General features: G+C 41.8%; 1 protein-coding gene across 1 annotated transcript in view; it reads right to left on the reverse strand.

Annotated features, from left to right (window-relative positions):
* The window catches only part of ARHGEF12 (Rho guanine nucleotide exchange factor 12), a 101906-nt gene that overhangs the window by 57352 nt on the left and 22087 nt on the right, over window positions 1-22467 (reverse strand). The window contains exons 6-17 of the mRNA XM_018567592.1: window positions 21896-22053; window positions 18101-18178; window positions 16807-16926; window positions 14434-14523; window positions 12515-12586; window positions 10299-10391; window positions 9543-9656; window positions 9350-9448; window positions 6752-6794; window positions 4805-4910; window positions 4578-4715; window positions 3682-3714 (exon numbers count right to left, since the gene is read on the reverse strand). Of these exons, the coding sequence (XP_018423094.1) occupies window positions 3682-3714; window positions 4578-4715; window positions 4805-4910; window positions 6752-6794; window positions 9350-9448; window positions 9543-9656; window positions 10299-10391; window positions 12515-12586; window positions 14434-14523; window positions 16807-16926; window positions 18101-18178; window positions 21896-22053 (1144 nt within the window). The remainder of the gene's footprint in view (window positions 1-3681; window positions 3715-4577; window positions 4716-4804; window positions 4911-6751; window positions 6795-9349; window positions 9449-9542; window positions 9657-10298; window positions 10392-12514; window positions 12587-14433; window positions 14524-16806; window positions 16927-18100; window positions 18179-21895; window positions 22054-22467) is intronic.

Below are 22467 nucleotides of genomic sequence, written 5' to 3' on the forward strand. Positions count from 1 at the left end.
CCCACCCCCAAAGAGCACCAAAGCAGAGATCCACCTATAGCTAGAACAACAGAACATAAAATAAAGGACCGACAGTACACAGCAAATTAACAACACATAACCCCGAGACCCTTTTCCCCATCCTCCCCCCACCCCGCACCTACCAAACGAGGAAGTGCCCTAAATCCCAAACCTGTCATGGCAACTAGCCAGTGGGGGAATGTCACACAACAAAGGGAAGTAAACTTAAAACTCTAAACCATACAGGAGGGCCCCAACCCTGAATTCAGCAGGTGGGCCCTGTGGAAGCACTCAAATCTTTTGAGGGTTCAAACTTAATTACGAACATCACTGTGAACAACTTCTGCAACGTAGTAAGCCCCCTCAGGAGGCAGTAGGTGACTAAGACCATGACCCCTTCTTGTCCTCTTCTGTCCGGTCACCCCCTCCACCACAGTATCCTCAGGGGATCTCTCCACCTCCGTCCCTCAGGTCGCGGGTGTAATCTTAAGGGGAGGCCTACATTGCAGGATTCAGTTGGGGACAATCTCTTTCAGAACAAACCAACTCCAAAACGGTCCGCAAAAGTATATAAAAAGAGAAAAATTAATAAAGCCAGAAGTATATCCATGCACTTTCGCAGGAGCACCACAGGTTACAGGATAGGGGGGTAAGGATATCCACCAGTCCCCCCCCCCCCCCCATTTCCACCCCCCAGATTTACGTTGGCGCAGCGTCTCCACAGAATAGTCCGGGAATATGAGAAGCTTGTTGTTTTCATACTTAAGCTCTCCCACTAGCCTGGCTTCGCGAAGGATGGCATCCCGGTCTCGGAAGTTTAGCAGTTTGAAAATAAAGGTACGCGGGGGGCCCCTGGAAGGAAGGCATGCGGTGGGCCCGCTCAACCGCGAAGAAGGCCGTGAGCTGGGCCTTAGGGAGCAGGGCCCGGATCAGGGATTCGGCAAAGGTGAGTGGGTCAGTGCCCTCCAGCCCCTCCGGCAGCCCAAGAATGCGCAGGTTACTTCTGCGGTTCCGGTTTTCGGCGTCCACCGCCCTGGACTCCAAGGCCCTGACTTTGGTTTGTAAAGTGCGTAGAGTCGCCGTATGGGCCCCCACCACATCCTCCACCTCACCCACTCTACCTTCCACCGCGGTCATCCGATCCCGGAATCTGTCCAGGTCTCGTCGGAGGAGGCCCACGTCCGACTGGAGATGGTCCATCTTGGCCGTGAGCGCAGTTTGGCAACCAGAGATCGCGGCCATCACCGCTGTAAACTGGGCTGGGCCTGACGAAGTCTCCTCCACTTCCTCCGGCTGGGCCGCCATCTTGCCCCGAGGTTGTTTCTTGCTGCGGGCCGGCAAGGGTGAGGGGGTACTGGGGCGGCCTGTAGATGATTTACGGCGCCCCCGAGACATACCCTCCGGTATAGGAGAGTGGTAGGTCCTGGTCCCGTATCGAAACGAGCACTCCACAGGGCTATAACTCACAGGATAATAGATAGGGTGGCGGAGCACAGCTATTACACGTGTGCTCCGGTCGCCATCTTGGACACGCCCCCTCCCTTAGTAGATTTAGTGGTGTATGGCAGTTCTTGATCATGTAGTCCTAGTAAAGTTCTCCAGTGGTTGCATTACACATTAAAAATAAAATGCTAAGCACCAACATTTTTTGGAGAGGGTACGGGCAGATTAGAGCCTAGATTAGAACTTTTTATTGCTGCTTCCACACCACAATCACAAGCTTGATTGTGGTGTCCACATTTGGAAGACTCGTCTTACCTCCTGTCTATTTTCATGCCTAGCAGATCGGGAAATCATTCTAGCTAGGACACAGGGACCACTAAAAATACATTTTCTAGTAGCCTATGTCCCCACTTGGGACGTTTCATCTCACTTCCTGACCTCGTGTAAGGTCTTCCACGTGTTATCTATGAAGGTAATTGTTCAATTGCAATAATATTTATCTGTACCATATATGATAACAGCATTAAATGATCCACTGTCTTTTTCCCCATGCATGTACAGCTTAATTATCAATGCAAGGTCAATCAGGCAAAACCACCAGTGCTCCATGTTGAGGGTCAGCAATGCACACACCTTCGTGAGACCTAGCTCATCCTACCATTTCGGATGTGCCAAAAATTGACATACCTATCCTATCATTTATGAATGCATTGTTGCTTTTGGATTGATAAATGCCGGAACTTTTGGGCATTATCATTATCTTTGTGGGTGTTTAGTTTAAAAGGTCTTTGGTTTCTAATCCCTTCTGATGTCTCTTTGTCAGGCAACCTGGCGTGGTTCTCTCCTTCCACTCCGGTTAGCTGATCTCTTTTGCCGCCCGAGCCGGCGGCGTTCACCTGATAGTATCCCACCGGGGAAAAAAGAGGAGGCTCTCTAAGTGCAGTAAATAAAAATATTTATTTCGTAAAAAACTCAAATGCACTTACGGAAACAACGAAATTTCAAGCTTTTGAGCATTATCAGCACTCAGCTACGAGAGATGGAGAGTCTTCCTTTGACGCGTTTCGTTCAATAACTTTCTCAAAAAGTAATCCTGTCTTCACCTCTCACTAAAACTTTATTTAAAAACTTTTTTACGAAATAAATATTTTTAGTTACTGCACTTAGAGAGCCTCCTCTTTTTTCCCCGGTGGGATACTATCAGGTGAACGCCGCCGGCTCGGGCGGCAAGAGATCAGCCAACCGGAGTGGAATGAGAGAACCATGCCAGGTTGCCTGACAAAGAGACATCAGAAGGGGTTAGAAAATTAGAAACCAAAGACCTTTTAAACTAAAGACCCACTTGGAGAATTCTCAGTGAATAATTTGAGGACTATTGGACAAATTAACCAAATATCACTGAGAGAAGCAAAGTATCCACCTTAATCCTGTTCACAGGATATGTATGAAATGGTTTATGTCCCTCGAGAGGTGTGTTTTTGTATTGCTATCACTTTAGAAATGTAAATCCATCGGTTTTATTATATCACTATTCAGAGGTTCACAAATTCGGGATGTACACATCAATTCACTAATGTTGATCATTGGCACGAACTGAGAAGGTTTCAGTTTTTTATTGTTTAACAAAAATACTTTTTAAAACATTTCAATTTTCTACACAGATTATTTCACTTTAATATATAGATAGATCGTTTATAAACACTTATTAGTGTGTTTGTTCACGGACCGAGTGCAACATATTTGCATCACAATTTAGCCTTACCCCCCTCTGCCCCCCCTCCCCCCCCCACACACACCCACTTCCCTCCTAGCCCTACAATTAATTTTTTTGTCATCTGGGCTCTTTTGGAAAGTTCTAACCTTATTGTGCCAATGTATTTATTCAAGAATTGTTAAGTGGTTACCCATGCAGACAGCTAATATTACGATACAACTTTACTCCCCTTTGTTTGTTCAACGACAGATGTGAGTAGCTAGGGGTGAAGTTTGTTTTATGAGATTTCATTTTGTATTATAGGTCTTAAGCCAACATATTTCCTGGTCCCTCATTAATAATTTTGAGATCAGCTTATTATACTGTTTCTCCTTTCTTAATTAAAAAAGTAAAATACAACACGTGAGGAGGATGCTTTTTTGGGACTATAGGCTAATAATCAGATGTGTTTTCAAGCACTGCTGATAATAAAACAAATTATTTTTCTGTTTATTTTATCATCTACAGATAATGCAGAATCTTACCATTTTTCTTCCTCGGTTGGCTGTGGTGTAAATCTGCAATACAGAATGAAGTGATTGTTAGAAGAAAAATGGACTGCCTCATAGCAAATATCCTGGTTGAACATCTGATTTGATGTCAACTTTATAACTGTAAGAACTTGCTTCTACATATCAATAGAAGCCAACTGGCTACTAAACATACAGTATATCAAACTATCATTAGTGAAGGTCAAATCTCTATTAGATATGACTTTACATATACATACTTAAAGTGAATCTGTGCTTTGCTCATGCAAAGCAACAGGTTCACTTGAATACTGCCCTCCTTGCACTTACTAATTCTCCTAAACTGTGTATTTAGCCATTTCTCTGGTTCTTTTAACAGTTGCTCTGTGACTAAATACACCAAACATTTTCCAAGACCGAAGCCAATTTAATAAAGGCTGGACAAATTCCTGTAACTAGGTTGTTGTGACAACTAGAAAACGTCCCCTGGCAAACAGGATGTCGTAATCAAAAGTTCTCCCATTTAGACTCAGATGTGAGCAACTGGGCATAATGCTTTGTGTGGAGCAACCACAGAGGGAGATAAGTGCTGCTTTACCCTGCCTCCCCTCCTCATAAAATAAAGCATTAATGCAGGTAAGGCAGTGAAGAGATCTCCTCAAATGAAACATGCGTTTGTCACCAGATCAATTTGGCTTTCATGAACCACCTTTGGCTTCACATACAAAAAACAACCAGGCCTGCCTAGCCAGGAGGCTTTCCTGCTTGAACCCGGGACACATGGAAATGCGTGCCAGAGCATTAACTCTTTCACTACTAGGTATATACTAATGATGCACCGATAACGATACGATTATGGGTGTTTAACATGAAGAAAATTAGTGGTTTGGTCAAAACAGTGCTTTACTTACAAAATGTCATCAATTTTCTGTAAGATTGATTCCGCACAAAGTCTTTCTTTTTCAAGCGTCTGTCGTTCTCGGGCACGTTCGGCATCCAGTTTGGCCAGTTCACTCTCTGCTAACGTCAGACCCATGCTGCGTTTCTGCCTGTCAGACAAAGTTCGATTTTTAACGGAGTTTATTAAATTCCACTTTTTTTATTTAGTTTGGTCAAACACACACAAAATGAATGTTACCTAAAGTCTTCTAACAGTTTCTGTACTTCTGGGTACACCTTCTCCTGCATAGTGTTGACATACTGTCGAAGCAAATCTTCCGGTATAAATTCTGGTCGCCTTTTTTCTATCGTCAAGGGAAAAGATAAAATTCATTATGAAATGTAACGTACGCAAAGCCCTTTTATATCAGCCATTTAATCTATAATTTCTACGCTTTTATTTAAATTTATATGAAAGACACTGTTTATTTTTATTGCAGGTTAGGAACACTGGAATAGGAGTTTGATGCTTGTAACAGTTTTTATTCTTTGACTAATTAGCTTTTCCCTCTGTAGCAATCCTCTCCTCTATAAATTCTCAGTCTGTGTTATAATGTATGTTCATTAGAATGGAATGATGTGACCAAGGATGCAGAAAATACATTATTCAGCAGATAATAAAGCTTTCATTTTGACACTGCTATCCTCTGGTTCAGGTGCCCCCACTCCATCTTAACAGCACTGACAGTCGCCTGTCAGAGATAGATGTCTTATGTGCTCACAGCTGAATGCTAGAGAACTGCATCACGCTGAACTGCCCACTTCTGGTAACCATGAGAAGTGAGTGCATTCCCAATTATGTTTAAGGGCCGGTTCACAACAGCCTCGATGCATTCCAGCACCATTCGCTGCTGGAATGCACTGGGGTGCATAACCCGCCAGCTTCCGGTGCTCAGGGGCGGGAGGGGTAGTGGTAGTGCGATTAAGTCACTGGCACTACAGCCACGCTGCCCCGCACCAGAACGTGCGGCACATCAGTGCCTGCGTTCTGGTCCAGTGCGATCTAAAAAAAATGCAGCATGTACTATTTTTTCAGATGAAGGAAGATGCGCTCCAGTGCCTTCCAGCTGCAAATCATACTGGAACGCACCAGAGCTGGTGTTAACCAGCCCTTAAAGGAAATGTGATGGCAGATTGGACATTAAGGACATTGTTGACCTCCTTAAAAAAATGCTAGTTGTTTGTCACACAGACTCCAATCCTTTGTTACAATAAACTGGACAACACATATGCAAAACATCTAATTTCACTTGCTGTCCCAGGACAGTGATTTAAACAGTATTAAAATGAGAGGACAGATACCTCGGGAAACTAACATTTTAATCAGAACATCAGGCATTGTGCCCATCATATTTCCCATTTAATAGATTTCCATTTCCTATCAGTGTTATACTGCTGTGCAGTCCTCTTTGGTACACTCCATTAATGTACCTTCTTGCACCACTACATAAACAACCCTGGTTGGTTTAGGGAAAGGTAGAGGATCAGACTATGGACACTTTGTTTTCAATCTGTAGCTAACAAGAAACTAATATTGATATTGGCTATTGTGTTAGTGGCTAGTGAGTTTTTAATATTCAGTGACTTGGTCACTATAAGGCTTAATTTACGCAGATGGTGTAGGTCAGTTCTAGAGAAACTCTTAAAGTTATGAACATACTCAGCTGTAGGATATAAAAAAAACGAAAAAAACACGAAAAAAAAACAGAAGAGCACATCAAAGGGCTGCGTAAAAATCAGAACATCACCTCCTACATTTGATAGTCTACTGGGTGACAGTCAAAGCTAACTCTTAACTTTATACGTTAAAAAAATTGCACGTGTACACAATACCTGAACAAAAAACAAATCTGGAAATTTTGGTAAAGAAAACCTTTAGCATGTTTGAAAAATGATGCAACTGCAGAGCACAGTTATTCATTACAGATTATATACAGGTAAAACTCGATTAGAATATTGTGCAAAAGTAATTGCAGTAAGTGCTGTAAAAGGGGCCCAAACCAAGTACTGAGTACATATGCATGCTTGTACTTTTCAGAGGTCCGATATTGTTCTATGTAACGAAACCCATGCAAGCACAGACCACTGAAGTGTTTCATGCAAAGTAGACAGACTCACAAAAATTATAAAGTCAACTGAAACTTACCCAACTCCAGTGCAAGGTCTTCTGGGACAGAAACCCGAAGATTCTAGAACAAACAATCAAAACAACAATCAAAACTCAAAAAAAGATCTGAAAAAAAAAAATCACAAAATTGAATCAAAGAATAGAATAAATGTATTTTCCCTTTTTATATTTAATTTTTACACCAGGATCTTTTCTTTTTTAAAGTAAACTGAACACATTAGAAAATACACACAATTAATAGAAGCTCATAACAAACAGACACTACAAGATTTCTGTATGCACTGTTACTTGATTTCCTGCCTTCTTCAGTGCTCCCGGGTAGTTCAGGCTAGACCTTGAAGATGAAGGTCTAGCCTGAACTCCACTACCATTGTACAATGCAATTACAGAGATCTGAGCAGCCAACCTACACTGCAATAAGGAAGCTGGGAGGGCAAGCAAGAGCTCCCAACCTAACATTGGATGACATGACTGCAGGCTTGTCCATATGGAGAGCTCCCAAATCTTAAACAAGGCATGCAAAAAGTTAACAGAAAATCCAGGTAACATTACAGCCTGTTCCTACATTACATACACTCTCTACTGTGTAGGATTTATTTTAAAATAATAGCAAACATCAAACATACAAAACAATTTCAAAGCAGTATTTTGATGAACTGCTCAGCTATGATACAGCCAAAGACTAATTTTAATTAATGTGCTTTCCCTCATATGTACTAGGACTCTTTGCATTGATATACAGTAAAAGGGGTGAGTTTTGGGAACTCCCGTCACCTGAAAGATGAGACTTTTTCCACTTTAGCAGCCAAATTGTAATAACACCTATTTCATATTTTTACATGTTCACATTCACATAGCATAAGCTATAGAAAAAAAAAAAATGCTTTCTGCAATGTAAATAGCTTTTTACATGGGTTAGGGTATGTTGGCTTCTAAAGGGTTAAACATGGCACTTGCTTCTCCTTCTTTGTAATGGGTTGAGGGGCGAGTGGTTTGTTCATTATAGTTTGTAAAGTAGATATGAACACTGCCTGTCCTAAAAGGGGTTAAAGGATTTCAACCCTTGCCTGTGAATTGCATGTTAATGAGAGAAAGACTATTCTCAAATTTCAGTCCAAAGTCTTTCTATAAAAGGACAGGATTAACAGATTACAGATTAACAGATTACAGCAAAGGTGCTCAGAAAAAAAAACGGAGAGAAAGGATACCCTTTGTAATGTTTACAGCAGATGTGCAAGCCTAAGAAATCAAATGCAGAGCTCTCCCCACCAAACTTCAAGAGGGATATATACCGATTAGCCGTAGCATTATGACCACTGACAGGTAAAGTTAATAACATTGATTATCTCATTACAATGACACCTGGAAATGGGTGGGCAAGCGTGAGGATTTGAGCAACTTTCACAAGGGCCAAACTGTGATGGCTAGACGATTGGGTCAGAGCAACTCCAAAACTGCAGTTCTTGTGGGATGTTCATGGTCTGCAGTGGTCAGGACCTACCAAAAGTGGTCAAAGAAAGGAAAACCAGTGAACGGGAGACAGGAATGGCCAAGGCTCATTGATGCACGTGAGGAGCGAAGGCTGGCCCATATATTCTGATCCAATAAAAGCGCTACTGTAGCTCAAATTGCTGAAAAAGTTAATGCTGGTTGCGTATGAGGCTGCGTAACTGCAGACCAGTCAGGTGCCAATGCTGACCTGTGTCCACTGCCAAAAGTGCCTACAATAGACACATGAGCAACTGGACCATGGAGCAATGGAAGAAGTTGGCCTGGTCTGATAAATCACATTTTCTTTTACATCTTGTGGATGGCCGGGTGGCTGTGCGGCACTTACCTTGGGAAGAGATGGCACCATGATGCACTATGACCATAAGGTAAGCTGGCTGAGGCAGTGTGACGCTCTGGGCAATGTTCTGCTAGGAAACCTTGGGTCCTGCCATTTATGTGGATGTTGCTTTGACAGGTACCACCTACTTAAACATTGTGGCTGACCATAATGCAGCGCAACTCAACACACGTTAATTCAATGTATAATGTGAATGAGCCCTAAATCTACATCACCTAACAAAAGTTCAAATATTAGTTTTAGGTGGACTGATCCTTTAAAGGTTTCCATTCTTAGAGGAAATAAGTACTCTTAAACTGAATAACTCAAACCAAACCATCACTTTTATATTCTTTCTGCGGTTTCACCCCTAGTCGGCCATTTTCCACTTCTTCTGATCCCTCCATTAAAACCATATGTTATGCAACCACCCGTGGAAATCTTCTTCCAGTGCTGTGTGTACAGCTGGGTAGAATAAGGTCACATGTTTCGCATATATTGGTGCCCACACAACAGCAGTTTATATGACTGGTCAAGCCACATTACCAGGCTGACCAGAAAACAAAGTTCTAACAATGAAACACCCAGTCTGAGGGCACAACTCTAAAAAAGAGTGCCAGATGGGGGTTTCTAGTTCATACTCCAAATCCCCTTTAAAAGCCGACAATGGTTAAAACATGCAACTATTTTATTTATACATTTGTTCTTTTTGACAGACATTTTTGTAGCTTGCCTATCAATAAATGATTGTGTCACATCGCATAAAAGAAAAAAAAAAAAAGTCTCACCGCTGTTCTCTCTAGGAAGAACTGGTAGATTTCCAGGAATACTCTGCGTGCCTCCTTTGGGTTTATTTGCTTATAAAAGTCACCATACAAGTAGCAGAGCTGGGCAGTAAGAGAAGAACAAAGCAAATTACCAAGGGGTCACATTCACAAACAAAAGGTGATTAAACAAAAATAAATGTATTCTTTAACATACCAATGGACCCGGGTCAAACTGAGAGACCACATGGAACAAGAAGACCGCAAGGTGAGCAGGATGAGACTTCAACATATCCATACTTTGGAAGCAGCTGCACTGATCATTCACCTGCTGAAAGGACATAGACACTTTATAATAATTTATTTCCATGTTAACACATTTAAAAAAAAAGATCTTTTATATAAAATATCCATATTAATAAAACACATTCTTGATTTTTCAAAAGAGACCTCTGATGTGAGGTGCTAGTATGGGAGAGCATACTGGGCTTTCTAAAAAGAAAGTCAGAATTATTTTCTCTCACAGACTGCTTATTTCTAATTGGAAATCCATGCAAGTCATGGTAGTAATGTGGTAATACATATACTAAATGTAATTGGATTTCCTATAATTAAAAGGAGAACTATGAGGTGAGTGGCGGGTACAGCTGGCTCTGCCTCTAGATAGGCAGAACCAGCTGTCAATCACGCAGCTGCAGCGGTCTCAGTATACCGCGAGCTACACAGCTTGTGGAGAATGTTCAGGTATTCTGACAGCCAGCGGGGTGACTAGAAAGATACCGAAGCTTGGCCCAGTGGGAGATTCCTCCAGCCACACAGTTTAGCGTAGATGGAAGAATCTGTTGCACTTTTTCCATCTGACCATAGAAAATCTGCAGATAATCTATAGGTGTATATGGCCAACTTAAGACTACAGTTTCCCATTGTTTGGTTTTGCGGTGAATCCTTCACATTCTTGGAACCATATATTTACCTGTTCTGGTTCAGCATCAAATTCCTCATCCTCTGCACCAATAATGCCATGTGAAATCCGGGTTGATGGACTTCCCACGCTGGACTGTGAATCCTATAAAACAAAACCAAAAGTCATGACACATGCCATTACACAAACTGTTAATAAGATCATATGTCACAAAAATAACTGATGTTCTCTCTTGGATGAGGTGGCACAGAGGGTCATATGACAGTGGCTTCAGGTAACTGGAAATGGGTGCCTGAGTTTCTAATTTGCCAGAGACAGATTTTGAATTATTACCATTACCATCCTTAAAACCATAAGCGTGAACAATGGGCTTTTGGAGGCACCTAGAGATGGTGGAATGAGAAGCTGGGACACCCTTCCGAAAAAGCTGCAGAATATATATTAAAAAAAAAAAAAGTCTCCTGAAAGAAGCAATGCCTAACATTTACATAATAAGTCAGGTTGAAAATAGACAAACGTACATCAAGATCAACCAATTGAAAAGATTTTCTCTCCTTGTAAAGAACCATATACACAAAGTTGACCCAGAGGAGGTAAAGAAAACACTTTAAAAGCATGTTAATATTTGAGTCAACAATTCAAAAATCCAACTGCAGGAAGGAGAGGATTTGTCCCATGGAGAACATCTTGAGATGAAAGCTCCTCTATGTCTGATGATAGACCTTGTGGGCAGTGGACTTCCTAGCTTCAGACATCATAGTATTTAGACTCGGATGCCCATCCATTAGAAACTGGGCTTGAACAGTCAGTCAGTCTGTTAAGACCAGTAACAAGAAGTTTCCGGGAAAGGCATTGATGGGGCTGAACTGATAACACTGCTTCTGGCAGAGCATGGCTGCACCTGAATACAAACCTGTCCAGTTTGTTGTTGAACCTGTAGGCAAAAAGGTACACATCTTGCATCCCTCACCTGGAAAACCTCCAAGTGTAGAGACCACTCTCCCAAGTTCAGATGCTGCCAACCAATTGTCCATGCCTGTAATGTACACTGCAGCGAAGGGACACTCTGGCCTGAGAAGTGTCCAGGACCAAGCCCAGAAATGCAGAGCAAAAAAATTTGTACTGTTTGGACAGTCAGAGATACATTGTTTAACAGAGGCTGCACCAATTTCCTCTCAATAGGAGATCATCTAAGTATGCCACAATGGGGATGCTACAAGAGTGCAACAGGGCCAGCTCTGAAGCTAACATGATGATGATGATGAACACCAGAGGTGCCACTGATGGGCCGCATGGCAGGGTCATGATCTACTAGCACACCGTCTCTACAGCAAATCTTAGATAGTGCTGATAAGATGGAGACATGCAAAGTAAGGATCTTTAAGATCCACAGAAGCCAGAACGTCTCCCTGATCAAGAGAGGAAGTGACAGATCTGGTGGATTCCATCTGAATTTGTGGACCTGAATGTAGATATTCATGGCCAATACCCATTTGTATTTTGGAAAAATGAAAAAAGGCTGGCGTAAAATCCCTGAATTTCTTTACAAGAGCGACTGGATCTATGACACATTGGTCCAGCAGACCTGAGTAAGACTGATAAAGCCAGTCTGTGAAAATATGCGGGAAGGATAGAAGGTAGAAACGGAGGAGACAGGGCACAAAATTTGGGTTTGTAGCCCTGGAACACCACCTTTCACTCCCAAGAATCCGAAATGAATTATGTCCAAGCATCTGCAAAGATCAACATACGTCCCCCGAATCTGAATAGTGCTGGTGCTCCTTCACATGGGGGGAAGGCTTGTTTAAGTCTGTTGCAACACAGTGGGAGACATTTATCAAGCAACCAATTAGGTGTAAATCGGGGTGTCTCCTGCTCAGCAAAGTCTTTGCGACAAGCTTACAGATCTGTGCGACAGATAGAAAAGCTCTGAGACAGACTTATTACTTATGATGAGACAGATTTTCACTCTAAACAGATACATATTTAAGTAGTCCGGGTCAAGTTTCTTTTTGTCACAGAGCAGCTGAGGGAGGAATTTATGACTCAAGCTGTAACCTTGTAGTAAATGTGTCGGACATTCTGTCTCCCTACCCCTGTTTAGCATTGCGTTGCCATCCAACAGAATTGACTGGCATCATTCAACGTGAATTCTAGTTCAGCAGACCGATTGACATTTTGCAATGTATAAAAACTAGTAAGTGCGGATTAATGCATTATTGTTCAGACATAAAAGCTTAGATTACAGCTAAAGTCTGTACACATACCGTGTCTTGATATTCACTCTTCTCTGGGCTTTCTTCTAGGGAATGTTTTTCTCGCTGCCTGCTGCATGGACTCTGTGGAGATAAATTTGTGTCTAATCCAGCATATACAAAATATTGTATTAGACTTATTGCTAGCAATTTTTCAAAGAATCTTCTATGATGGTATGCTTAAAAGGAAATTGTCTACTAAAAAATATACTCTCATTTTGCACTTTCATATTTTTAACATTATTTTAAATTTAGATGATATTTGAAGATAGGCCACTAGAGGGAGTCCTTAATTTGAATGAAACTTCTATGTTTAACAGCTGATGAGATAATATGGCCCAGGGCTCAGATCCTTGTGTGCTTCCCAGGACACAGGTAAACAATCCATTAAAAAAGTTATTTGTTGCGCCTCTTAAAAGGAGAACTATGTTGCCCATAGTTCTCCTCAGGGGCACGGGAGGACGTATACTGTGTGCTCTGGTGAACCAAAACTCAGTATATAGCGGGCTATTGTCTGCTATATGGCCGCAGCACCACAGCAGGGATGTATACCGACAATACTGCTGTGCCACCCTCTCCTCCTGTCCGTTTCTCCAGTCAGCACTGGAGAAATGGAGAGGGGAGGGATCCCTGCAGGGAGTGGTAACTGACAGTCACCACTCTCTGCAGGGAGCGGATGGGGAAGTCAGCGATCTGCGGTATGTGTTTGCTGACTTCCCGATCAATAGAGCCGACCTGTGACAGCTTCTTTGTCACAGGTCAGCTTGAATTATGGGCATGAGTGTTTTTCACTCACCCCATAATTCTCCTCTAAAAGACATGTCCTGCCTTGGCAACTACCATCAATGGAAAATAGGAGGGAAAAAAACTCCCCGAAGGCAATACAAACAGCATTAGAAATCTGATGGTTTATAGCCCCTCCCTGCTTTTCTACTACCGATTTAGGATAGTTTAATGCTACAGTGTTTACAGAGCTCGCAGGTCGCTCTACTAAGAAAGCCCAGCACTAGCTCTACATTTCTGATTTCTCCTACAGAATGAAGATGTAGTTAGCAAAATTGTGGAGCCCCTTCTTTGAGTCATTCTATTAACTCAGATTAAAAAAGAAAAAACATTTTGTTTGTTGCTTCTCTTAGAAGACCATTCCTGCATTGGCACGGGGAAGACTACACTCATGCAGAGGTGTGTTTAATCTGAGATCCTGCTTTTAAAAACCCTGGAGTACAACATCCTGGCGTTTTCACAACCCACTAACTGGAAAGGGGAATATATTATGTATTTACATACATTCATTAATTACTGACTACAATTTTAAAAAGATGCTAAAATAATATTTTTAGTCTTGAAAAAAATCCATGACTCAAGAAAATATATTAAAAGCACCTTTCCTGAGACATGAAGGCGACCATTACTATTATTTCTTATTCTGAAAATACCAGTTTCCAGGATATCACATTTACCATTTACCTTGAGCTAATGTACAGATAGGACTTATGACCTTTACCCAATTGGTCAATGTACTAGCAGGGCAACCTCTTAAGAAGAGAATTGGGAATGGCAGTCCCCATGTGCCTCTCAGGCAAAAGCTTCTTTTAAAGTACAGTGGATGCGGCCAGTATGAAATTTATAGACAGTAAAGATAATTGAGGCATAAAGTTCCTTTGTCCTGTTGATTTCGCTAGTTCATTCTTAACTAACAATATAGGATTGCTCAATAAAACCGCTGCTTTCACTGCCTGAAAACGCCACATCCAATTTACCTAAGCACTAGTCAGAAGCAGGAAATAATGTTCTGTGAAAGTGCCAGCTATAAACGGTAAACAGATAGTGATGTATGCAATACCATAAATATAAGACACACAACAGAAATTAAATTCCGATAGAGGGACACAGGTAAAGACAAATACACAAAAACGAGTAACTAAACTTACATCCATAACGTTACTACTTGGACATGATCCATCTCCAATTATATAATCAGAACGTTCTTGGTCATATGAATATGCATCAAGTTCATTTATCTGCAAATAAGTTGGCAGTTACGATGTGACCATACTCAAAAACAAGAAAATTAATAACAAAATCACAAACACATCATTTAGGCCAGCTCCAGACCTAAATAAGTGTGGCAATGCCCAGCCGGTGGTGCTCTATGTTGCGGTGCCAGGATAATGCATGCTGAATGGCACACAAAGGCATCTTGCCAAACGTATCCAAACATACAGGTGTTGCAGTGCACCACAATGCACAGATGGAACCCATCTGTATGTTGTAGTGTGATGCTTATAAAAACAGGGGCTTTACTGGCTTGGGGTGTGCTGTGGAGAGACCATTTTAAATGGGCTGCCTTAACACAACACGTTAACATACATGCGATATAGGGGCCCTTCATCCATAAAGATGTCCCATTCCCAAAAGGTTTAGCTAAAGAGAGTGCAACACAAATTCTTCCTTTCTAGGGACAATGTCTGTCGTTGAAAACTGGAATGGAGCCATCCAAAACTTTGACTCCCTTTTGCTTTATCTAAAAAATAAGTTCAAAGCACACAGATAAAAACAGTGGCAACAGTGGTGTCAACTGATAGGAACTTCCAGTAAGGTCTCTTTTATGCTCTTGAGATCTGTGGACGACGTGACCTGGAAGAGCTCTGTGTCCAAAGATGTTTATCAAACCACTAAGACAAATCCTTGTATAGGAAGGTGCAATTATTAAAAACTAGGCATTTAAGTCTTCAATATATATGTATTAAAAGCATGGTGAATGTGACGATAAGTGCTCTAGAAATAACTAGAATATATCAAATACAGCACATTTCCCCATGATGTTAGCAATTGCGTACAAATAGTTTCTGCTTAAGGATCATTTTAGGATGCTGTAGTATGCGACATACAGAGTTTGCTACCTGGGGTATATAGTGGAACGAACTCTTGGTAAACCGACAGTGTTGCAGGCTTCGGCTGCCAGAAAAGTGCCCCAACAGCCCTGAAAGTCTTTTGTGCTCTCCCCCATGACTCACATAGAGCCCAATCTTTGAACCTCTACTTGGTTCTTGCAGCAGGTGAAAAACTAGAGTGGAGTGGTATGGCCAGGAAAGCCACCCACTCTTTTCCTGGCCATACTCCAAAGCCCTAAAACAGAAAACATTTATTCTGCCATCTGCCTCCCTCTGAAGCCTTTTTTTCATGAACAGCCACAGACTGGGTGCAAGGAAAAAACATTCCTCAACTATTCCCAGTGTCCTCTGCGGCATTTAGCCACTGCATACATATACACACACAATCCTAGTGCCTAAAATACATTTTATGGCTTTATGAAAACCTAACTATGAAAAAGAACTCTGATTAGTGTACAGTATGTTAAACTGCGGTAGGAAATTCTAATCAGACTGAAATGGCCTTGAGTTGGTAATCTCAAAAATGGTTGTTATAAGGCCACAAACCAAACTACTATATTGCAAAAAAAATGACAGCACAGGAAAAGGGACAGAAGTAACCATAATCACGTGCATGTCATACAATGCTGAGCAGCAGATGTAGACTTCTTATGGTGCCTATAGGCCCAGTCTTTACAAGCGATCACCTGCTTTTGACATGACTTGCAATTGCCACGTAGAGGTCCCACAGAGTTGATACTGAGTGTTTGCAACAACTAGAAATGCTCATCATCTAATACAATTTCAAATGTGCTATTAAAAAAAAATAGCCGAGTGGTTGTTGATTGTTTACTTTCCTGTGGATTAAAGCGAACAGGTTTGTACTTCACTGATGTAGATTTACAGGGGGGATTACAGAAGAGCCAAGCAGTGCAGAAATGTAGCTGACCTTAAAAGGGGTACTTTGCCCACCAATTTAATGTCTCCCAAAACAGTTACTTTTAGGACAGGCCAACTGTCAAGGTTGCCAGTGTGCTTTTTTTCAGCTCTCAACCAAACTCAGCACCATGGCAACTGCAATCCAAATAGAGATTAAGATGGCACCTTCCTTGGCTGTATAGGATAGGAGGTTGTAGTTCCGCTTTAAAACCACTCATACTGAAAACCTTTCAAACTTCCGCTGCATCTATGTGCCAATGAATGACAGAAAAACAACCTCCACTTGACACATGATGCTGCCCTCTTTGCAAATGTTCACTGCAGTAAAATGCAGAGACCATGCCACAGGACATCACTGTCATGAACACTACATGTATATAAATAGAATAAAATGTCAAATGCAAGCAGCGTGAAGCGTTTAAAGTGATGCCATGCAGTTTGCGGAGAGAAAAAAATAATAAAAATAAACGCTAATTATAAATAAGCCCTCACCTGCATTGGAGACTTTGTTTTACCCAGCTGCTCCTGAAGTTGCTGTATGTGTTTCTTGGTGTCTTGGATATCCTTTAAAAGCCGTGGGGATGGGGAGTTGTTATACTCCTCCTGGGAAGACTACAAATCACACGAGAAGACAAATACAAAGCATAAAACTCACTTTTTTTTCAAACCAACAGAAGAGTTTTTTTTTAAATCAGCAATGTCCCGTTTTTGATAAAAAAAGGGAAGCACAGAAAATCAGGAAAACTTTGACATACTTTTCTACAATATGCACACTGACATCTCAGTTCTGGGAATCTTCTCACAATTTATGAAAGGCTGACAAAGATAAATTGCATTTGTCGGCACACGCATGTCAGTTAAGAAATATGGGACAACTGTATTCTCTTAATGATGAGGAATTATGCTGCATGGCTTATTTAAAATGTACAAAGGGCTTATTGCAGTTCTTCAAAGGCAAAATGTAAAAGAAAAATGCAAGCGTACAATAATCTCCTAAGGACTTGCTCATCTTCAGCTTGTACCATTTGCAGACCCTTCAGCAAACTCTGTTGAAGCTTTTAAAGGCCCCTATCAGTTCCAGTTTGGAAATATTAAGAACATATCTTATTAGAAGTGCTATTACTTTAACCAAGCTGCTACCCGGCTTCAGCAAAAGTTACCACTTGGTGCTTGTTAAGAGCCTGCTGAAAGTGACAGCACTCCCATTAAAATCTGTGTTTAATATTCCCATACTGAAAGTAAAGTTATTAAAAGGATTCAACAAAGCAGCTTGAAGCTTTACAAAGCTGCACAAACGCATTGCAAAAGCTTGCTGTACACACTGCTCTCATACAAGCTTAAGCCCATGTAAAGAAGGTCTTAAAGTGTACCTGTGCTTTGCCCAGGCAGGTTCACTCCAGTCTGCCCCTCAATGATAGCACATACTCTCCATTCCTTCACTTCACTGTTACCCTGTTTAGCTGTAGGGAGTGGCGATTGGCATTGCCCAGTCAGTTAGCATTGGCTGAGACAGTCAACATTCTGCAAGCTCTGACTAGAGCGATTTGGGGCTTACACGGGGCTCAATGTCTCCTTGCATCTATAAAAGAGCAATGGGTCAATCACCAAGGCTGTCACAAGAGGGGGGTGAGTAACATGATTCTCATATCCAAAGTACTTCTTTCTCTATGCTTTCATCAGTTGAATGAAGTGAAGCAAAGGTAAGTTTGTACTTTTGGAAAGAGTGGCTTTAAATTGCCATTACCTGCATGGGCAAAACACATTTTCTTTTAATGTCGATACTGACCTGTAATTGTTCTTTTTCTTGTTGTAACATTTTCTTTAGTATCTCTAATTTCTGGTTGTGCACAATATTGTTTTCCTCCTTATAAAGAAAATTGAAATAGTTAGAATGACTGAAATTAATAAATATCCTTTGCAACAGAACAGGAGTATAGAATAGTATTCAAACCAGCCATCATAGTGTTTGTTGGGGCCGCAAGCTGAGAAGGCAAGTGTGTTGTGAGTTCATAGACTCAAGCCCTTTCTGAGCACTCCAATGTTTTCTAGGCTATCTGGTAGACATGTGCACTGCCAAAAAATTTGTTTAGTTTGGTTTCGTTTTAAATTCGGATTTGTGTTATTTCATTTTTCAGGATTCAGGTGTGAAAGTCAATTCGGATTCGGAATTCGGATTCGGACGAAATTCGGTAGCGGTAGGTCGAACGTTCGTTTTGTTTTCTGTTCTTATTCGTTTCTTATCCGTTTCGTTCGTGACATTTGAGGGGGAAAAAATATTTTTCTCCTTCTCTAATGTCACTTTGCTCCAACGAACCAAACGAATAAGAACCGAAAACGAAACGAACGTTCGAACTACCGAATTTTGGAAATGGAAATACGGATTCGTTATGTCTGTAATTCGGAATTCGGATACATCCGAATGTCCGAAAATTCGTCCGAATTTCGATTCGGAACGAAACAAATCGCACATGTCTACTATCTGGCATAGAAAATTAATTTTAAAAAGCTATCCTTATTGACAGGAACTTTCACACCTGATGGGCAAAATTCAAATTGGGAGGTAAAATATGTAAATTTCCTTGCCACAATGTTCTCTATCTTTGTCTCCCATCCAGATCTTATTTATTCTTGGTAAAATGAAAAAGTGCAGTGTCCAGCAATTACCCATATTAACCCCCACTCCCATTCGAGAGCATGTCTTAGTATTCTATTTATTTGACCGTGATCTTATGGAAACTGCTTTTATTACTGTTCATGACATTAGCAAGCTTATAAAATTCTTGCAAGGGCAGCTATAGGGACCAGAACTACTCATAAGCGCATGTACTACTTTTCAGCTATTTGCAGCATACAATGCCCCACAAAGAACACAGGATTTTTGCACTCACCATAAAATCCTTTTCTTGGAGCCAAATACAGGAGAACTGGACAAAGGAAAAAAACTGTAGGCCACCCTAGGACAACCCTTCCCATTACCAATATGCCTTAGTACTGAAGCAAATCAGTACCAACAGCATGATGATAACCACCGAGGGGCGAGACCTGTGACGCTCAATCGACTTCAAGAACAGGATTTTTCCTGTGTCCCTCAACCTTTGAGGGACACAGGAAGTCTTATACCTTTAGGATGTCAAAATGCAGTCCAACCAAGGGGTGGGCAACACAGCACACAAATGCCAAAAGACCCAAGAAAAAAAAACCAAGAAAACTGGGTACTCCCTGCAGCTCAACCTAAAGACCTTACCTCAGAAGCTGGAATCAGATGAGGCTGAAATGCAAACCTGTAAGAGCTTAGGGAATGTGTAAACAGCCGAACAGGCGGCAGTCTTGCACATTTGAGAAACCGTTGCCTGATGCCAAAAAGACCAAGAAACACTCACAGATCTAGTAGAATGCACCTTGACAGAAGAGGGTGGAACCCATTCTTTGAGACCATAAGCTTAAATAATGGTCTGTCTGAGCCACCTAGAGTTGGTGGAACGAAAAGCAAGACCACCATTCTTGAGTCCGTCCAGGATGAAAAATATCAGCCTTTCTGAAAGAAGGCACGCATAGCCCGACAATGGAGAAAAATTTCCTTTTGATGAGCTGGAACCGGACAGAGGGATCGGAGAACAATATCCAGGTTGAGGTGAAAGGCAGAAACTTCTTTAAGCTAGAGGAAAATTCTGGGCCTCACCACCACCCTGTCCTTATACAAGATTAAAAGGGTTCTTTGCAAGGAAAGGCCACCAATTCAGACACATGCCTTACAGAGGTGATGGCTCTAAGGAAAACCACCTCGTAGGCGAGAATAGAGAAAGGAATGTCTAAACCGAGTTCAAACGGCAGTATAAAAAGCGCAGAGAGAACCAGATTTAGATCTTAAGTATTCACTGGAGAGTGTACGGGGGGAGCCACATATGGCAAGGCTTGTCCGAGGATTTGGCAGTTTGAGCACCAGACTAGATGGCATAGGGGCCAAGCTTGGGATGTCTTGACATGGAGGTCGAAAAGTAGATCTATGAAAGGGTCAGACAGGGAGAAGACTGTGCCGTCTGTTCCTTATGCTTCTTCTGCTGAGGAATATAGGTGCTCTTACCACCAGTAGCACCCTTGATATTATCAACAGCCAGTCTGAGTAGACATTGTAGCTGGAAGACCATGCATATCACCTCTTCTTGAACAAAGGTTTCGCAGTCCAGCACTTTAGCCAAATGCCCTACACATTCTGTATGTTCTGACATTAAGACATATGGGAAATTAGAGGAGAGGTTTCCAGCTAACCACCAAAGCTAAAGTTTAATGCTACAGCCATCTGCTTGATGCGTCCAATAAGTAAAGAGAAAACCGCAGCAGTGTTTAGATCACTTTTTAGGATTTTGACAAACCAGACATGGTTTGACAAAGTAAAGTCACAGCCAGGATTAGGTGAAGGGTGCCAGAGAGTGGATCTCAAAATCGATCCACAGTGGGAATAGACAACTTCTATACAAAATCATCACCAAACAGATGTAAGGCTAATAAGCACTAGGGGGAGCAAATATTTTATCAGGATGCTTTCAATTTCCACAGAAGAACAGGCGCAAAACAAAAGCTTATGCAATATTAGGAGTTTTAAGCAACCTAAGGCTGGAGACTGAAACTTAATACAGGGGGACTGTCCCCCCCACCACTCCCCTGTCTAGAATCAAACACGTTAGTAAAGTAACATATAGATTCAGGGTAAGAGGCAAGGCCTAAGGTATTCATGGAACCTGGAAAGCTCATAGCAGGGGAGGGTTGGATGGCTGGAGGTGACTAAAGTCATTGTAGACTGTAAAAATGTATCACGGATCGAAGTTCCACATGACTCTTTGCAAGCAGGAGCAGAAGACGGGAGTTCCTTGACGCTGCATGGCGTGTGACACTCCACCCCACAAATGACAACAGCACTCAGTCCTGCAGGCATTTACTTCCTCTGTGGGTAAAAACCAGCAGGAAAAGTAAGCAAAAAAGGTACCCAGTGACCTATGCTCATCCCAGCTTGCCCACTTACTTTGTCTTCAGAGACAGTGGAAGCAATGAGGCAATGCCAGCAGCTATGGACCTGAAAAGCACTCAACAGCTAACTTTTACCAGGACAGAGTCTGGAAAGTGCCCCATATGTAACCCAGTGAGGTGAGGTGCCCGAAGACCTCTTCCAGGCTATCGCCACAACATCCAGTCCATCAGAGTCTGGATGCGGTACTCCAAAAGCCAGAGTGAGGTCGATTGCTCCAGAGAGCTACAATCAAAAGGGACACAGCTTCAGCAGCAATGTAGAGAACAGTCCAGCAAATAATAGGTTAAGAAGAAGAAAAGACATTAATAAAAAAAAATTAGGCACGCTGGTAGTAGGCGGGGTTATCTTAAGCTGGACTACAGGTTTCTTTGCCAGTGTCCAATTATCCTATAGTTGGCAGTATAAAAGAAGGTTTGAGACGGTGCTCCTCAAATGGACAAGAAAGAAAATGTTTTTGAAAACTTAAGGACCAAAAATATATCCAGTTAGACAAAGAAAAGGTATTACTTACGTGTTAAGTTTCCTCTAGCTAAACAAATAATAACCTGAAGTACTTACCCCCATGGGTATAGGGCTAGTAATTCTTTCAAGGTGCCCATGACTGATCTGCGAGTAAGGAGGTAAAGGTGCTGGAGAGAATGGATCTCCCTCGGAGAGGGGAATGTGAGGAGACCCAGGAGGTCGACCTTGAACTGTGAGGGCCACATATGAGCCAGCTGCATGAAGAAAATATAAGAAAAACAGACAAATTACATCATGTTCGGGTATATACCTATAATTCTTGACTGTGATCCAGATCGTGTCCCTACAACTGGCTGACTTTATAATGGTCTATGGCAGGGTTTCTGGCCCTCCAGCTGTGGTGAAACTACAAATCCCACCATGCATCTGCTTCTGGGAGTTAGGCCTGTGGCTGTCAGTCTTGGAATGCCTAATAGGATTTGTAGTTGCACCACAGCTGGAGTTTGCCTACCCGTGGCCTATAGGAAAGGTTCAGTTCTGGAAGGAACTGCCTTTTTGATAGCAGTTGATTGCTGTTTGGAGCTCTAACTGAATTATAGTACTGTACATGGACAACCACTAAGCAAACAGTGGAAAACAACTTCGACATTTTCTAGGGCTTTGCCTTC

The sequence above is a fragment of the Nanorana parkeri genome, unplaced genomic scaffold (genome assembly GCF_000935625.1).
Source record: "Nanorana parkeri isolate BGI_ZX_2015 unplaced genomic scaffold, ASM93562v1 scaffold1070, whole genome shotgun sequence".
NCBI lineage: Eukaryota > Metazoa > Chordata > Amphibia > Anura > Dicroglossidae > Nanorana > Nanorana parkeri.